This window comes from Lytechinus pictus, chromosome 3, assembly GCF_037042905.1.
Source record: "Lytechinus pictus isolate F3 Inbred chromosome 3, Lp3.0, whole genome shotgun sequence".
NCBI classification, from domain to species: Eukaryota; Metazoa; Echinodermata; class Echinoidea; order Temnopleuroida; family Toxopneustidae; genus Lytechinus; species Lytechinus pictus.
This window is the reverse complement of record NC_087247.1, coordinates 41,569,362-41,587,962: the sequence shown is the minus strand read 5'-3', so window position 1 is coordinate 41,587,962 and position 18,601 is coordinate 41,569,362. Positions and strand designations below refer to the sequence as shown.

Genomic DNA, 18,601 nt, shown 5'->3' with positions numbered 1-18,601 from the left:
ACATAATTCGTTTCACATAATTAAAGGATTTGAATAATTACAAGTTCTCCCAATTAATAATGCAAATCTTCTTGATTTGGTTGACAAAAAGTCTTCTTTTCTTGTTATGAAGGAAAATTGAAAGGTAAGAGAAGTTTCAATGAAAAAACAAAATAATTCAAGTAAACAAATAAATTTGTAAATGAGATTTTACAGAATAATTCGAAAACTATGGCAAAGATAATGAAAAGGTTAAAAGGAAGTCTGCTGATTAGCAAGATGTCTGATCATCAAATTTCACATTTTCTGCCATTTTGGCACAAGCCTCTTATTGAACCCCCGACAAAACGTATCATGTTCGCTCAAGCATGAACAAAATTTAATTTTTGAATAGCATTTCGAAGATAAGATTTTTGAGCATCTATTAACATCAAAATATAGATATCATTATTTGAAACAATTTTTTTTTAGACTGTTAAAAAATGTTCCGTTTTTTATACGCACTGTATAGGAAGAGATTACAATAAATCACGATAAATTAATCTAACCGCAGCAAATACATTTCGACAGATCAAAGAATCTAGATTTCAAATTTGATTTTCCGGTATCGCACCATTACACGTTCTTTAATACAAAAGAGAACATGAAAATGAATTTGTCATTTGGTCACCGTGTTAATAATTATATTAAACCATATTTGAAATATTTAATATGGGGAATGCAATGAAGTCATCCATTTGATATTATGCACATTATAGAGGTAACAGAAAACATAAGAAGTGCTAACATTTTCTGAATGTTTCAGAAAACATTGGGTGTGTCACTATCACTCTTTCATTGTCAAGGTCACCAGCTCAGTAGGGGGCAACCATTATGTCATCAATCCAGGGGGAAAGGTTTCAGCTGGGGTTTTACCAAAGCTCTCCAACTTTTCGGTGAACAAAGCTCAAAGAAACAAGAATCTGTCTGGATATGAGTATTAAATGTCACGGGTGTCATGCATTGACGTGAACAAAGCCAAGGACAGGGGGAAATGCTTATTTGCCTCAGCTGGATTAATATCATAATGTCGCGATGTAATGATGAAATTGTTGTGGATAAAGAGATGAAGATTGTCCTCTTAGGATGGATATTTTCCGACAAAGGAACAACTGGTAGAGGCATAACAGTTGTTGATAAGTTTGGTGAGAGTCCTAGCTTAGTCATGTTAGTCAGGGGTATCTCCAATGGTCGAATCTAAGACAGAGATTGAACTCATTTTGCAAATTGTCTATCATTATCACTTTGTGTCATATCATATTTGGCCCAGTTATACTAAGCGAGCCCAGTGCCAGTTCCTTCTGAACAGTGGCGTAAAAACCCTGCTTATAATTAGAAGATGATTGAATTCTTTGCCAGATTATGTAAACAGAATTTAGTTGGTTTATGTAAAAACGGTGTTTAAATGTGGTAAACTTGTCCACTTTTTTGTGAGTTATTTGCTCAGTTTATCATTCTCTCATTTTTGTGCAAGGCTTCACTGGAAATTCAAAGCATGAATGACTACCTTTGATTTCAAATTCCCTCCACACATGTACCTTTTGATTGCATCCCATGTTATTACTCTTCTAGAATCCTCGGGTTTTTTTCAAGATCAAGCGACATCACATGTGCTGGTGGAACTAAGGTGCCCCATGCGAGACGATAAGACCGTCATGACATTTCTCTCAACTTTATTCAGCTCGAAGACGATCATTATTCCAACCATCTCACAATAGAAGGCTATTGTGTGAATAAAGGGTCTTGATTTAAAATCAGTGGCATCGATCATAATTTTTATTGAACAATTTCAGTGTTATGAAAGGTTTTAACGATTATTTATTACGACGTGGATAAAAGATACATCCTACAGTATTTGCTTTTGACTACTCCATGAACTCTCTGTGCACCTATGAAGATTCATCAGGGTCATCTTTATTCTATAGAGCGATGCACCGGCAAAGCTCTACGCTATTTTAGGGATGTTTTTAAAGATACAAAATAATTGAAATATTGAATAGGATTTTACTTAAATTGATGAATATAATATATATTATGTGAAGTGCCAGGTGCCTGCAGCACACACAAAAATAGAATGACCGTGCATTTGATTTCACATCTTGATTAATGCAATTAATTATAAATCAGACCGTAAAAAAAAATCGTCAATTTTTTATTTTTCGAGGCCCAGATCCCGGGAATTCAGTTATGAAATTGCTCCGCTACCATCGAATCATGCATGGCATAAGTTTTACAATAATTTATTGTTGGTGATAAAATCATGCACATTCATTCCTTTAACATTTCCTTTGAAAATAGTGAGACGTTTGGTTGTATTGCCAGCTCCACCTCTTCACATCATAATACAGTTCCTACGCACTCCATCAAATTTTAGCGGGGGGGGGGGCATGCACGTTTGTCGCGTAAAGTAAAACACATGCTATGACACATGCTGGATTGAATTTACATGAATCGTGTGTTACACACCAATCTAGGGACAATATTTTACATGAAGTACGTCCTACCAAATTTTTGTTATTTCTTTTTACTCCATCTTTTTCAATATGTTTAAAGTGGATAGTCTGATAACGATAAAGTTGTAAATTGAGTTAAATTATTGCCAGCAGAATTGTCTGAAGTTTGTGAAGACGACAAATGGCATATCATATGGCGTTTTCAAAAGCCATTGTGCATGTCTTCTTAGCTATATTGATGTCAAAATTTGATAGTCTCTGAACTTGAGACACATATAATTTTCAGACTATTGAAACGATCAAATTAAATTCAAATAGCATAATATACCATCATATTTACCCTAGTTTCATATAAGTGTATGTCTTAATGGGTGTTTTAAATCTGTTATTAAAGGTCAATCAAAATATACAACGCATCGTGTAAAACATGCAGAATAGAAAAAAAAATGAAACTCCTGAATTTATCAAAACACGTGGTATAAGTTTTCAAGAGAGGAAAACTAGGTTTAGGGATTATTTGATTTACAAATATGGAACCCATCCTGACTGTGTATGATTCTCAAAGGCTTAACAACGAATAAAAATGTATGTGTTTGCATTTTTTAATTTTTTATTGAAGCCCTGTCTATTGCCCAAAGCGAACGTTCAAGTTTTATTTCCAGATATCAATCAGTTTACAATCCATAAGCTTAATAAATTCAACTCTGCATGTATAAAGTGACCATTGTCATTCTGTTTTTAGGAAATAAATGCACAATAATTGAGTATATTTATAATGTTTACCCAATGATTATGTTCTAAAGGAACCAAAGTAGTTATAAAAACAATAATTCAACAGCACTAATTCAAAACCTATACTCCGTGCATACAAAATATAAACCACAGTCATGACTTATATTATGATGAAGGTGATAAAAAATATAATTCTGCAGCAGCAGCGATTGAAACAATGTGGACAATATTTTCGATATAGTCTTCTACATGAAATCCAAAGAACTGATTTGACATTGTATGGTTAGAGAACAGAATCCATCGTGAGTACTTGGGTTGGGCTATGGCATTGCTTACTCTTTCGTCTATCACTTTTAGTATGATTTAGAATGTGTGGTATTCGCCGCAATTTCTCCTTTTTTAGGGAAAGGGACAGAGATGGGTTCGAGAATACGTGCTTGGCACTGTCATTTGAATCGAAATTTCCAGGGTACATTTCTCTGTATATTATGCTGGTTGAGAACAATGATCATGATGATGAAACATTATTTCACTAAGATCAAAACAAATACCAGGGATCATCCACAAATGGACCCCCAACAAGCGTTTCGTAATGAATCCGGATTTCCCACCTGGGACCTATCCTTCAACACACGTGACCTGACAATGAACTGAGAGAGGGAATTTGTAAGAAAATTGAGGGATATAAAAACATTTGTTGCCATGGATAACAAACATATTTCCTGACATTTCTTGTGCTTTTCTTTGGTGATTTTATTCTTGGTTTCAAGATCATAATGCAGTGTCGTGAGATGAGTCAATAAATTCGAGGAGGCGGAGCTTGGGATACGGTGCACTTTGTTTCCTGAGAATTTACGAGCTAGCGAAGCGAGGGAGTCGTTTCCTTATGCCTATAGTCCGTGTAAGATTTGGCGCTGAAAATAAAGCTAAATCAGCCATATATTCCAGTAAATGTAATCAAAGCTGTATGAATCATACATGTATAATTTTTAAACACAATATAAGGTGTTTTTAAGAGCAAACTAATAATTGAATTGGGGGTTTCTCCATCACCCCTCCCCCCAAAAAAGTACGTCAGTCTAAAAGGGGAAAACAATCATGCATTAATAATTGAGATGAGTAATATCTAGTATACGTGTCAAATATTCGTGCGCAATCCCGTCGCTCTCAAAACATCAAAAATGTTCTCAGGCTTTATTTTATTATTTTATAAACACGAATGTAGTAAAGTGCTGAGCTATAAAGAATACTTATGATATCTGTACATGAGTGAATCCGTAAAAGACCGCTTTCCATCTATAGAAAATTGTGACTTTAGCTGAGCTTGAGGTTGGCTTGTATCAACACCAAAGCTGGCAATCATGTATAATGATGAGTAAATAGAACACAGATGTTTCAGATGTGTATAGAGATTGGTCTTTCCTATTCCAGAAATTCCACCTACTTTATGGTCCTTGATAGAATTCAAATTAGATAACTGTTTTTTAACCAAAGAAAACACTTCCATTGCGATTGATATTGAACGCTCTAAATGAATACTCTTCATGGGAGCAGTTTTACATGTTTAAAATTCTGAATGAATCGACTACAAATTACTCTTCGCCAATCAAAATGCGGGATTACACTAGAATAGAAGATTTTTTTACTGGCTTTCGATACTCCACGTATAGTGGGATGATTCGAGACTTGTAACACGGAGGTCTATGTTCAAACTCAATTTAAAGCGTCAACTTACGTCCCTTGATAATTCATTTATTGTTAACATGGAACAGAAATTAAAGCTTTCGTTTTTTTCAATATCATTTTTTATCGGTAAACATAAACCTGTTTGCGTTTTTTTTCAGGCGCAACACAATGACCAAATAATTAATGAAGTGCAGTATTGTAGGAGAACGTGTTTATACTAAGGGGTATTAAGAGGCTCGGGGCTGACTTTGTTTAACCGAATTGTGATCCATATGTTAGCATGATGTTGGACACCCCTTTGTGTCAGGTGTCATTACCAAATATGCCCATATACTTTCAAATTTAAAGATAATGCATCACAATACTTATCATAAATATGGGCATTGCATAATCATTTCTCATCTCCCCATAAAATAATTGTTAAGTGTACGATGTGATCCTTGCGGTATGTTTTTAGCTTTCAAACGAAATTTCAAAGAGATGAAACGTTTCTCCTTGATAATTATATCCTTATAATGTATATTGGGCTCTATAACTATCACACCAAGTAGAGCCTCTAATCCCCCGCAGAAAGCTGTTTAATACTGCACGAGCATGATACTGAATTTTATAAAGAAATATCCAGACTGAGAAAATGCCTCTTGTGTAAACAAAATTTGTTAATGCATGAAACAAAATGTGCCCTTCATACTTTTGGTAAATTGCATTTGATTGTGTAACTTTTACCTTTATTTTTTTAAATAAAAAAATCATTTAAATTATCATCACTATGGTGATTGGATGCAAACACAAAATGCCGTCATTGAAATGATGAAAGGTGTTAAAGTGGATAGCACTCATTGTAATAATTTAACAGTCTGCTATTGATCTCTTTATCAAGGATAAATTTCAACATGTGGGTAAACATGAAGTATTTTGATTGTGCATTGATCGTTGTATTATTGCATTATTACATCACATTGTGATTCTTCGTATTTCTTTCTCTCATTCATATACATACGCAGAGAATAGTATTGGTCACGTTTTCGGGTCTGCTATACTTCAGACAGTAATCACACTCATATTTGTTTTCACCCGTAAACGATTTATGATAGCGTAGTATACGCACACCCATTGACCGTGATTTGATTTGGTAATTACAAAGAAAGAAATTTCAGATCTACAGTTTGTTTTTATGTTTCTCACCCAAAATCCTGATACTGTATATTATGCTGTATTTGAAATTACAATGATAGATAAAAATTGAAATATAAGGTTATTGGTGTGTTTGATACATTTAAATCACCATAGTACGTGAGGATGACGTTAGTATTTTCTTTATTAAAGTGATTAAGAATTGTAATCTTTCTAACCTTCTAATCACAATTATAATTGGTCGACCTAAATGTGCAAGATAAGTTATCTCATTTTCCCTTAGTAGCCTGCCATGACAGTTGAATTCAATTACCAACAGTCTTGAAAACACCTTTATACATTTTGGGCATATCAAATGGCATTCGCTGCAAAGAAACATATCATTCATTTGAAAACTGATATATCTGGCAACTCTGGCAACTAAATATGCATGATTGAGGCATAGGCCTACTTCTTTGTTTGTTCCTTCATCCTTTCTATCCTAACTCTGCTTGAGGCATCTTTTTGATCAGTATTTCCTTCAATATCCCAGACATCTTTTAGTGTCTCATTTACCTAATACGTACTTGAAATAGGGATGTGTATTTCTGAAAGGAATGGGGTCATTGACATCATAGGTAATGTCTTAATTACCTCGAGGAAGTTTTATTTACTGTAGAAGATGCCAAAGACAATAGAGAAATCAAGCAAGATCAGTCAGTCTTGAAATGTTAAGAAACAACGTAAACCTCGCCTTTGTTATTTAAATACCAAACTAAACTATCTATGTTTCACCGTCCTTAGTCATACCTATTCAATATTCTTAGATCTATACTTGTTTTACTGCACTTGTCATTATTCAAATTTACTCGATAACTTATTTCACTTTTAAATGGACATAGACATTGTTTTATATTATGCTTTATATTTTTGCACCCATTTTCTCTTTATCATGTTTATAGGAGACTGTGTACTTTACCGTGTCTATTGATAGACTGGTATCAAAGCTGAAATGAAGATAAAAGGTGAGTTCAACTAGATTTAATTACTTAATTGTCACTTTTTTAAAATGCTCATCATAAGAAAATCTAAAACTATATTTTTGCCTAAAAAAATATAGGTGATACATGTTGCTGTTTCTTCCTGTATGTTTCTCTTCATCGCAAACAATACTTGTTTGACAACATATAAGGTATTTCCGATGATAATTACGTCAGAAAATGAAGATGTATGACTTTATATGTTTTAGCCCTTCTATTTTAGAACATTAATGTAAAATGAGTTTGGTCATAAAAAGGAATATTGGCATTAATTGGAAATGCAATGTTGTAGAACAATTATAAACTTGGGCATCACAATATGCAATTCATACACAAATTGTTTGTAATGTATACCAAGTCATAACTTTATGATGATCGTTTAGAAACACATGTATTTAAGATCTAGTCTAGTCGATGTTGTATCTAGTCCTCGGAAAGCATGCATAACAAATATTTCCATTGACATAGTTGAGAAAGATCTTCTTCTTGATCGATTGAGGTTTGTTTGATTTGCTGATTTAATACTTCTCACTTACCATCCTGGCTATAACTAATGGATATTAACTCTTCTGGTAAAGCTTTAAAGAAACAGAGAAAATTCTCATCAATAAACGTATATATATATATATATATATATATATAAGATGAAACTTGTGACTTTTTGGCCTTGCGCGTATGAACAAGGAATGAACCCAAGCAAGCAAACATCTCGAGGGTCATGACAATATCACCGTAAACATTGACAAAACACTAACCAAAGAAATGGTATCATTTTAAAAATTATGTCAACAATTGTTATCTAGGTAATAAAAATATGCATTCACTCTACATTCAGCCATTCATACAGAGTTAAGTTAGCTCGCAAAAACACACATTTTACTTTCGCGAATCAATTGCTGGTCATGAATCATGAATCATTTGCTGGTCGTACATTATAACAAAAAAATGATAATCAGTAATTACTTACCACACAAGAGAATGCTATTCTTAACAAAAGCTCCATAATTTTCTCTTTGATGAAGTGAAGAAAATTGAGAGTATTATGATCCAGTATTAAAACCGTAGTGCGTTTGCCAGACCTCTCCTCATCGGTCTGTTGGTTGCATCTGTAATTATTAATACTCGGTCTCCTTTTTTGGATCTCCAAAAAAACCGCCGAACGTTGGAGTCGTTCTACTACCGGACGAGTTAGCACAGACTAATTTGGCAGCCTTTGTTACTTGCACTAATACTTCCAGCTCTTCATGAGAGCACAGCGTATAGAAGGCCTACACTCGCACACTGTCATCGCTCTGATAAAAGTCAAGTTCTTGCTATAATTAGTACATGTGACGTCATCACAAATGAGCATGCGTAGAAATGCAAGGTAGTTGATAATACTGAAAAAAAATTATATATTGAACGCATAACCGGCATTGATCCATTGGATGAGCTTCAACACAGATGTTCTCGTTGCTCGCCAAAACTCCACGAAAGTTCTTGTATGGGAAGAGTATTTAAGCAGCAATGCGTTGCTATGGTTACCATGAACGTGTCGTCAAGGAAATAGACAGAAACATCTTTAATCGATGATCATGTGATATTTCCTTCTTGCATTAGTGTGGATAAGTTTAAATATCTGCTTCAAATCTCACTCACACTCTCCAAGTCAAAATTATTCAAATAAAAAAAAAACAAGCAGCGCAGCTTTACTGAAAATTAAATGATATCTTGCTCCTGAATCCTTACTTTATTCTTGCATGACCAAGAATTTACAAAGTCATGCGTCTGTTCTGCTCTTAAAATCAAACTAAGAATGAAGATCATTTTATAAAATAATGAAGAGAAGATTAAATGGAAATGTCGAATTATTTTTTTTTTATTTACGTTTTATTACTATGGTGAATCAATTTTAGCTTTACGAGGACTCAAGGTTATAAGTTTTTAGTCCTGAAGTATTAGTCCCTCCCCCTCCCCATCATGTATTTATTTGGGGGTCAAAGCTTAAAGGCTAATTGCTCTTTTTTGTTGACCCTCATTTGACATAAATTGTTTTCATTGTTGTTCATGCTTTATGATATGTTGTATCCTATAACATTTAATATCATTTTCTATAACCATTTCTGTATGTGTTCATCATTTTTACACTAAGTGTAAAAAAAGTCTTGTATATTATATTCTTATGAAGAATGGAATGAATTAAATCAAATCAATCATGTTTTCGCTTTGTTTGAAATTTTCTTTAATTAATCTTTAATCGTAATACATGTTCGAATTAATGTTCGATATTTTCTCTTTTCTTTTCTCTTCATATCAATTACATTTAATTTTTGTTTTTGTTGGTTTCTTTATTTGTTTATTGTGTAGTTTATAATGCATGCGTAAAGACATTGGCATTGGAATATTCTCACTTAACTCGTTAGTTTGTGAGAATTTATTGACATTTACATTAACTTGAATTTCGATCAAACAGAAGAACTAGAAGAACTTTCATGAAAGTTGCTAGCCTAAGGTCTTTCCCGTTCGAATTCTAATATAGTAACCATGACCTTGTCTAGTCTGTCACGAGAGGAAATTGATAAAACAAAGGCATGGGGACCAGGGATATCCTACTCTATTTACAGGAAACATTCAAAGTGATTTTTAGAATATTAACTTTTTTATGTACTTCTTTATCATCAAATACTGTTGGAAACTTTCAAGAGAGGTACTATCGCTTTATGAAGAATAAACACCTGCTTATTGATAACCTCAACCATTGATGTCCTAGCTCCATGCCCCAAACCTCAATGTTACTCTTTCATAATAAGCCCACCAAAGACATGAAAGGAAGTAATCGTTTGGCATAAAGTAGCGTCTAACTGTGATTTGAAGGACCCTTATTGTTTCCTTTGTTCTACATTATTAATAATGATGCCTAATAGCTACCTGATTGTCAAAAGACAATGTTCTACTTCCGCTTTTAAGGTGTTGTCTCTTGGGAAATAGTCCTATAGCGCAAAACTTTACTTTTATAGATTTCATTCCCATCAATAATAAGTATGACATTCGCGACATCAATGGAGCCTCTGGCAATTTTTTACATTTGAAAACAGATTATAAAATCTTGAAATAATTGTTCTAGACACATTTTGCTCTCAAAGTATATTTATTCAACCCTTAAATAAACTTGATTAACTTTTTGTTGCTTTCTTCTTACCTCGAGTAATCATGGACTGAGTCTTAAATAGATTCATGTCATACATTGTATTCTGACCGAAAAGAGATTCTGTGTCTTTGCGTGAAACATTTTCGTCCTCATGGTTCTTTGTTTTTCTCATGGTAGACAGCAATAGATTGTACTGAAAAAATATGTGTGATTTTTTTCTCCGACTTGTTTTGTATAATTACCATTGAAATGTAAGGATGAAAAGGGAAATTAGAGATATAATAACATTAGATATACCTTCTTCATCAAGGAAGAAAGGAGGAAAAGAAGGGAGGGGGTGGACGGGAGAGGGATAGAAAATGAGAGAGAGAGAGAGAGAGAATGAGAGAGAGGGGGAGAGAGGCATTTGGGAATGGAATCCCTCTACGAAATCCTGCAATTATATTCTTTGAAATTATAGCTCATGCACTAATTCATCTTTTGTGTTTTACACTTCCGTGAAATAATAATTATTTTCTCGCCACCTTTTAATAACATGCTATGCACTAATATTCTAACCAATAATTCATTTGATTGTCACTTATAACTAACTCGATCATAACATGATTATAAGAGGCACATTATAATTGATCGTTGCGGGTTTATATCACACTATTTTTCTGTCTCCCAAAATTAATATCTACATTGATATTTTTATTCCGCGTAGTATTTAAACACGAGAGAGCTTCATTAGTACCTATATTAATTGTCAAGGTTTGCGTGACTGTCTCTTTGTTTTATAGACACAGAGCACAAGCAAATTCTATCAAATATAAAAAGGCTTCTGTCGACAATAACATAAGATTATATCCTACTTCAGGTATATTATGTTACGAATATGATCTATTTCCCCATCTGAGTACAGTTTATACTGCTGATTCTCGGTGAACTAACCCACTAAACTTTCGAACGGCTAGTTTTCTTTACACACTTTTATATTGTTTCCTCAAAGGAAATTATTGCTAGATCATAGTGAATGTTTCAATTCCAATATGTACATGTATATAATGGCTGCTATCTACTGTGACGTAATGAGTCAAACATTTGAGGGGACAGACATGGCGTATGGGGCAACAGCGAAGGATTGGTCTTTTCATACACAAAAATTGTGATAGATTTTGACGTAACATTCGGAAAATAACACCATAATCACCTGTTTCTTGTCTTTTCTCCTTTTATTTCTTATTCTTGAAAGAAAAATGGAGTCCATGCCCCAAAGCCCCCATCTGTACGTCAATACTGCTATATTTGCTTTTGTAAAACAAGGGCGGCGCCAGTGTATTTTTATCATGGTTGGACCCAGACTTCTTTTTAATTTTTTTTTTTAACTTGAACAATCATATGGAATGGCAGCCCCTGCACCCTGCCTATGACACCGACCCAGATGGGAGGTCATCCACCTTTCATACTTATATGGAAGACCCCATAGTCATGAGTCATTCAATTTTAAGCATTGTTGTCCAACTGCCCAACAAATAATTATGAAAAGGAGAATGCTTATTACAGGAAACTTGATTTTATGACTGTCACCTTGGCCGAGGCGGTATTCATGACCACGCCCATTAGATGAAAAGTATTTTACTTTTTTGCTGATATAGACCACCGATGTATTAACTTGCCTTTTCATTTATGATATTTGTACTTTATGTGTATTTTATTTCATTTTCTTAAATGTTAAAAAGAAAATCTTTGGATTATGCCCCCCCCAAAAAAAAAAAAAATATATATATATATATATATATAGCACTTACTTCCACCTGACGATGCACTCAGTTTACTCATATTTGCCTGTTTTCCTATAATGCCTCATGAGGATGTGTTGTAATTCATCGTAAATTTACTTCAAAAGTTTACCTAGTAAACTGTTTCCTGAAATACCGTTGAGGCTCGCGTGTTCTATCGAGGCATATGGGATGTTTTAATACACACCCCTAGATTTAAAGTTTCCTGCTCCGATGGCCAGTTGCCTCGATCTTCAAAATATTGAATGTGGCTGATAGAAAACCTATTGACCTAGACATTTCTTTGCGTAATATAAAATATATGCTATAGTATGCAATTGAGCTGTTTGATTTAAAATCATGTGTCAGTTTTCTTGTGACATATTCAGTTGGCTTTGATGTTAGCTGCAAAAGCTCGTGATATCATGGAAATACGGATTACATGGGTTTTCTACTGCTAAAATCAAAGCCAACTGAAGCTGTCACAAGAAAATATGATTTTAAATCGTATAGCTCAATTGTATTTTAAAAGATCACGTTTTATTCTAACAGAGTCGCAATATTATCCCGTCCCATCCCCACATCTCTCTGACTCTCTCTCTCTCTCTCTCTCTCTCTCTCTCTCTCTACCCCCCCCCCCCCCCCTCTCTCCCTCTCTCCCTCCATTCAAAGTTGTGTTGTATGTTTGTCAAACTTTAGTGTTTTGGGGAATGACGAATTTCAAAATCAGATGGTTCAATATAGCCATTTTTACGAAAAGTTATTTTTTAAAGGACAAGTGTATGTAATTAAAAGTATCAAACTGTAACTTATTGTTATTTTTTTAAGACAGAACACTGAACACTAACAAGAGTGGGAAGTTTAGGAAAGGGGACAAAAATGTTGTGTATCGAAATAGCGGTATACATTATACGACTGACCAGTCCTAAAACGTTTGTATGTGTTTCCATTATAAAACCACAATGTCAATATAACTTGCAGCATCATTGATTGGTCTATCAGTTGCCCATGGTAACAACCAGAGCGCATCATCGGCATGTGTTTAGATAAATCTAGCGTGGCCTTGGCATTGAGTATATACAGGAATTATACACTTGACTAGCCCTCTTCCGTCTTCTTTATTAGGTAAAGCACGCCGGAAGATAGAGCTGTAATGCAAGCATGTGCCAATGATCAGTATGGGATTTTAGAATATAAGTTGATCTTATTTCGAAAGTTGGTGGTATACTACTACTACTACCTCTACTTTACTATTTCTACTACTATTGATATACCCTCCTCCTCCTCCTATATACTACTTCTACTACCACTACTACTACTACTACTATTTCTGCTACTACCTACTACATCTAATACTACTACATCTACATCTACTACTACTACTACTACTACTACTACTAATACTACTACTACTACTACTACTACTACTACTACTACTATTACTACTGCTGCTGCTACTATACTACTCTTTCTGCTACTACTACTGGTACTACTACTACTTCTACTACTACTTCTACTGCTACTAATACTACTACTACCACTTCTGCTGCTGCTACTACTACTACTACTATACCATTAACTACTTTATCTTGTTTTCTTTTCCAGTATCATTCATTAAAGAGATGGTCCAGGCTGGGGATATTTATATCTCAATAAATAGAGTAGGGGAGATTAGGGTTAGTTGGAACACGGGGTAAGCCGAAACATTGTAATTTTCTTTAACACCTATTAATAAATTTATGCAATACTGCCCTCTATTTATTGCCATTAGCAATAGTCATCCACCATATTACAGACAACACATGTGCAACAAACCTGGTGAAGTTAGAAAGTAATGTTTGTTGTTTCACCTTCTGAGTATTTTTTTCTTTCAGAAATGTTTTATTATCTCAGAGAAGTTTATAGATCAAGTTGGCCATTTGGGAGGTATAATATACATTTGTACCAAGCTACAAAATAAGGTTATTAATATGCCATGGTGAAATCCTTTTTTTGTGCTGTAAGCTTGTAACAGTCACATTGGCTCTGGGGTTGGTTGGAACAAAATTGAATGGGCTATTTGGAACAGCAAATGTGTTGGTTTAAAGTAATTAGTTGCCAAATTAATCACCCAATGTATTTTTGTTTTACATGCTAGGTGCATTTTATAGGGCACGGTATCACACTTTAATTGTTTTTTTCTCATGTTTGACAACAATGTTGATTAGTTCTTAGCACATTACCTTTCCATTCATTCTGTTCTGACCTTTAATTATTATTGTATTGTATAGTTAAATAGTTCAAAGTACAGTTAAAGGTGTGTGTTCCTATAATCATCCCCAACTTTGCCCCTACGTAATGAGTAATAAGATTTTGGCATCATACATTTGTCATGAAAGCCACTATTTATATTTCATATATACAATGTCAGCCTCCATATTCATTGTATTACTGAGTTACAGTTCAAAATATAGATTATATAAATAAGTATCCGATCAATGTCATGTAAATTTGGTGCATAAGTACATGAAATTGCTGATACACTGAATTGCTTGTAAAATCAAACGCACACAAATATGCAGAATTCTACTATACACAGTTGGCTTGCGTGAGCGGCTATATACATGTGTAATAGAAAACATAAAGTTCAACAAATCAGAATACACACCTTTAATATTTTGAAATTGAAAGAAATAAGCAAATAAGCTCAAACTATGTAGTAGTTTTAGTATAATTCTTAATTGACCATGCAGTGTTCCAACTTACCCCATACCATGTTCCAACTTACCCCGTATATGGGGTAAGTTGGAACACTTGAGACGGTTTTGTTCAAGGTGGATTTTTTTCAGTAACCATCATAGAGTTAAGTAATTTTATGGGTACATTTGTAGCCCTTAAATATATGCTTGAAGCTGATATATTGATTGTATCTTGAATAAAAGATCAATTCTGTTAACAAATTCAAAACAGCTCTTATAACATAGTTGTTTAAATTGTACCTAGCCTCAACAAAATGAACTCATCAACACTTTTCTTCCTCTCCTTTGTTTTCTCAAGCGCATAGAGAGTATTTGTTGTGTGTTATGCGCTATACAAAAGCTGAACATTGTTATTATAATTAAAATCTATTTGGACTTTACAGCCATTTTTTTTCAAAAATGTTCCAACTAACCCCAATCTCACCTAAAATTCACATAGCAAAATGCAGAAAATTTGATGAAAATCGGATAACAAATAACGAAGTGATTGAATTTTAAGATTGGCATTTTTCCGGTGAAACAGTTCTGACATGTCTTTATGAATATTCTTTTAGGTGGGCTGATGATGTCAAATCACCACTTGTTCTTTTGTATCATCCACATATATCAGGCTTTTATTATTTATCCGAGGTTGGACTGGCAATCACTATTTTCTCCGAGGGGCGAAGCCCCGAGGAAAAATAGTATTGCCAGTCCAACCGAGGATTAATAATTCACTAACTGTTTTCACAAAATATTGATAAAGTTTAAAATCAAACAACTTCGTTTAAGTGATTTTGATGAAATTTTCAGCATTTTGCTTTATGAATTTTACTCTAGTTATTTAGATTTAAATATTTTCAGCCCGGGCCATCCCTTTAACAGCAAAATCATCTCCATCATCAAGCACCGTTATAATCATCACAAAAGTTCTCCTCATCATCACCACTACCACCGTCATTATTGTCGCCATTATCATCATCATCTTTATCATCGTATTCGTCGTCATCAACGCCATCATCATCAAGAAGATCCCCTATCATGATCTTTATCGTATAAAGTTACAAGCCATTGTAATCATGAATTTATGAAAGACATTCATTGATTAAGATAATAATGGAAATCATGCATTTCCTTAAAAACGGCAGACTAGCAGAAAGAAAACAAAGAGTATCAAATCGCGTACAAATCTCATTTACAATATATAAGATTTATTAAGACCTATCAATTAAATCAAAGTGGACAGTATTTTAAACTCAAATACAATTAAAAGCCAAATCATCTCTAATGAAATAAGTTAGGTGTTGCACTTTAACAAACTAACTTTTACACTGTTCAAAGTGTACACACAATCTGCGAACGGAGTGGTGCTTTTATGCTTTGATGTGCCTGATGCAATTTAGAATCGACTCGTAACATATCAAAATTTCTATGCAATCACTGATCATCTTTCAAAAAAAAAAATCAGAAATCAACAATAGTGCAATGCCTAAATTGGCAAGTTAAATATGTTTTATTTAAAGGTAAAGTATTGATGATCTATGACTACTTGAATGAATGAGCAGTATTTTATGTAAAACTACAGCAATACAGGGTGTCATTCTGAAAGATCATTTTGAAACGTCTGATTAATTTCGTTTACTCTTTTCTAATAACATCAAAACATCAAATAACAGTGGGATATGATTACTTATTCTAATAGATTCACATTTCACGGAAATATAATTATTTACAATACTACGACGCACTATGATTCAAAGATACCTTCTTTTCATGTGGAGATTATTATTCGTGCACGCAAGTACTATTCACCACAAATATTAAATTTATTACATCTATAACACTGTATTTATAGTCTCAAGTTTAATTCACATTTACCTGCTTCAATTGTATATACTTTGTATTGTACCATGTTTTTAAGAGATGTGAAATAAATGAATTTGAATTTGCTCACTTATTTACTTATTTAAAAATAAAAATATTAAATATCATTCGATACACATTACATCAATGCCGTTTCACTTAATCAAACGGATATTTTAAGAGGTTTTGAACCTTATTGTAAAGTCTCCGATGGATCGTTTGATCAGCATTTCGTCGACAACTTTCCTTAATTTTGATTGGCATATAGGCACGGTTGGAACGATCGGATAAAATAGACTTTGTCGGATAAAACATCTGACACTTTCTTTCATGCTTCAGACATATCGAAGCGCTGATGGAGGCAAAAAAAAAAAGATTGGGACTGGCCCCCACATTTACCTACTAGAGAAAGTAATGTTTTTGATGAAACGGATATTTTACTAAAACCCCTCATAAATGTTTGGAAATCTGAGTTTGGCCATTAATTTCTCCCAACTCCCAATTTTACACAATGCATTTTTGATAGCATACAAAAGATCATTTAATTCTCTTTAAAATGATACCATGCTTGTTATGATCATACCCTCACGAAAAGAGCAGAATTAAAAAGTGTTGGATGAGGTTTGAATTGAAAAGCTGCAAAACGAGCAGAAGAACATGATTCTTTTGTCAGTGTCAATACAAAATCCATTCAAATCAAGACCCTGCTTCTTCATTTTTTATGTTTTGTTGTGGTTTATGTAGTGATGTTTCTGTGACGTGGTTTGAAATACCCAAGCATGTTTGTTTGTTTGTTATGTACTTGCTTGTGCAGACATGTGTTTGATTCCATATTAATGTTGATGTTAAGGTGCATGAAAACAAAAGAAACTGCTGAGAAACTCACTCATCACCGCGGAAAAAAAGAACAGTGACTTTCAATATTGTGTCATTTTGCAACTTTTTAATTTTGACCTTACCCCACATTGCAAGGCACTGCACCTCCATGTAAACCATAATCATATCATGTAGGGTATCATGTTAAAGAAAATTAAAAGATCTATTAATTTGTATCAATCACACATTAATATTCAATAAAACCGAGGAGGGATTATCGATCACAGTCAGATTTCCAAACTTTTTTGAGGAGTTTTATATCACAATATCTTCATATAATTTAAATTTTCCTTTAACAGTTTTGATATTTAAGATTTAACGTTCACAAATCTCTCTACACTCTCACGAATAATGGAAAATATTTACAGAGCTTGAATTGTAAATCCAGTGAAATCATGGGAATATTACTTCGATTTTGTGGAATACGTATAGACCTAAATTCTGTGAGAGTTTGTATGAAAAAAAAAACACATTCGTAGCAAATTATCTAAAATGTATATTAGAATAAGACTTTGCGATAAAAGTTGTATATCTTCAAATACAGATTGAAAGACGCGCCTATCCTGGTTGTAATACCTTTGACCCATTTACACTCAGAAGGCGGATGAATTCAAGGAAGTTATTTATTACTTGAATGTAATTTCCTCACCTGTATGAACTTGATGACAGGTAACGAATACACGTAAATACATTCGGACATCAACTGCGGATAATCAATCAAGAATAAAATAATAATAATCCATGATCAAGAGTGATTTTGAGAAAGGGGGCATACACCAACTAATACCCCTACCATGAATTTTTAAATGCTCGCTGTTTGAATTACTAATTATTATAGGAAAATCAATGACGATTTGTCTTTTTTTATAACTACTTAGAAGGTGCAGATCTAATGGGAAACAGAAGCATTTTGTTTGTTTGTCAGACCCCCCCCCCCACCGCCCCACCCCCATTGGTATCCTAGATCCACCCTTACTTCTTCTTAGACTTCAATATCAGGAACGGAGTGGGTTGTAAAGCTTGTAGATGCTTGGGCAGTCAACCAATATGTTTGTTGAGAGCCTTTACCCTGCGAAGAGAAAGGGGAACATCAATACAGTGCGACAGAAATCAGGACGCAAAAACAAGAGAAACTGTTTTTGCTGAATGATCACGTCGTGAAAGTTGCGTCGCAAATTTAAAACCTCATGTAGGGTATTCGAAAGCTCCTTAATTT

General features: G+C 33.8%; 1 protein-coding gene across 1 annotated transcript in view; it reads right to left on the bottom strand.

Annotated features, from left to right (window-relative positions):
- Window positions 1–15,838: 15,838 nt before the first annotated feature.
- Window positions 15,839–18,601, bottom strand: part of LOC129257216 (atrial natriuretic peptide receptor 1-like) — a 41,479-nt gene continuing 38,716 nt past the window's right edge. Inside the window, exon 21 of the mRNA XM_054895497.2 lies at window positions 15,839–18,454. Coding sequence (XP_054751472.2) covers window positions 18,368–18,454 — 87 coding nt within the window. The 3' untranslated portion in view covers window positions 15,839–18,367. The remainder of the gene's footprint in view (window positions 18,455–18,601) is intronic.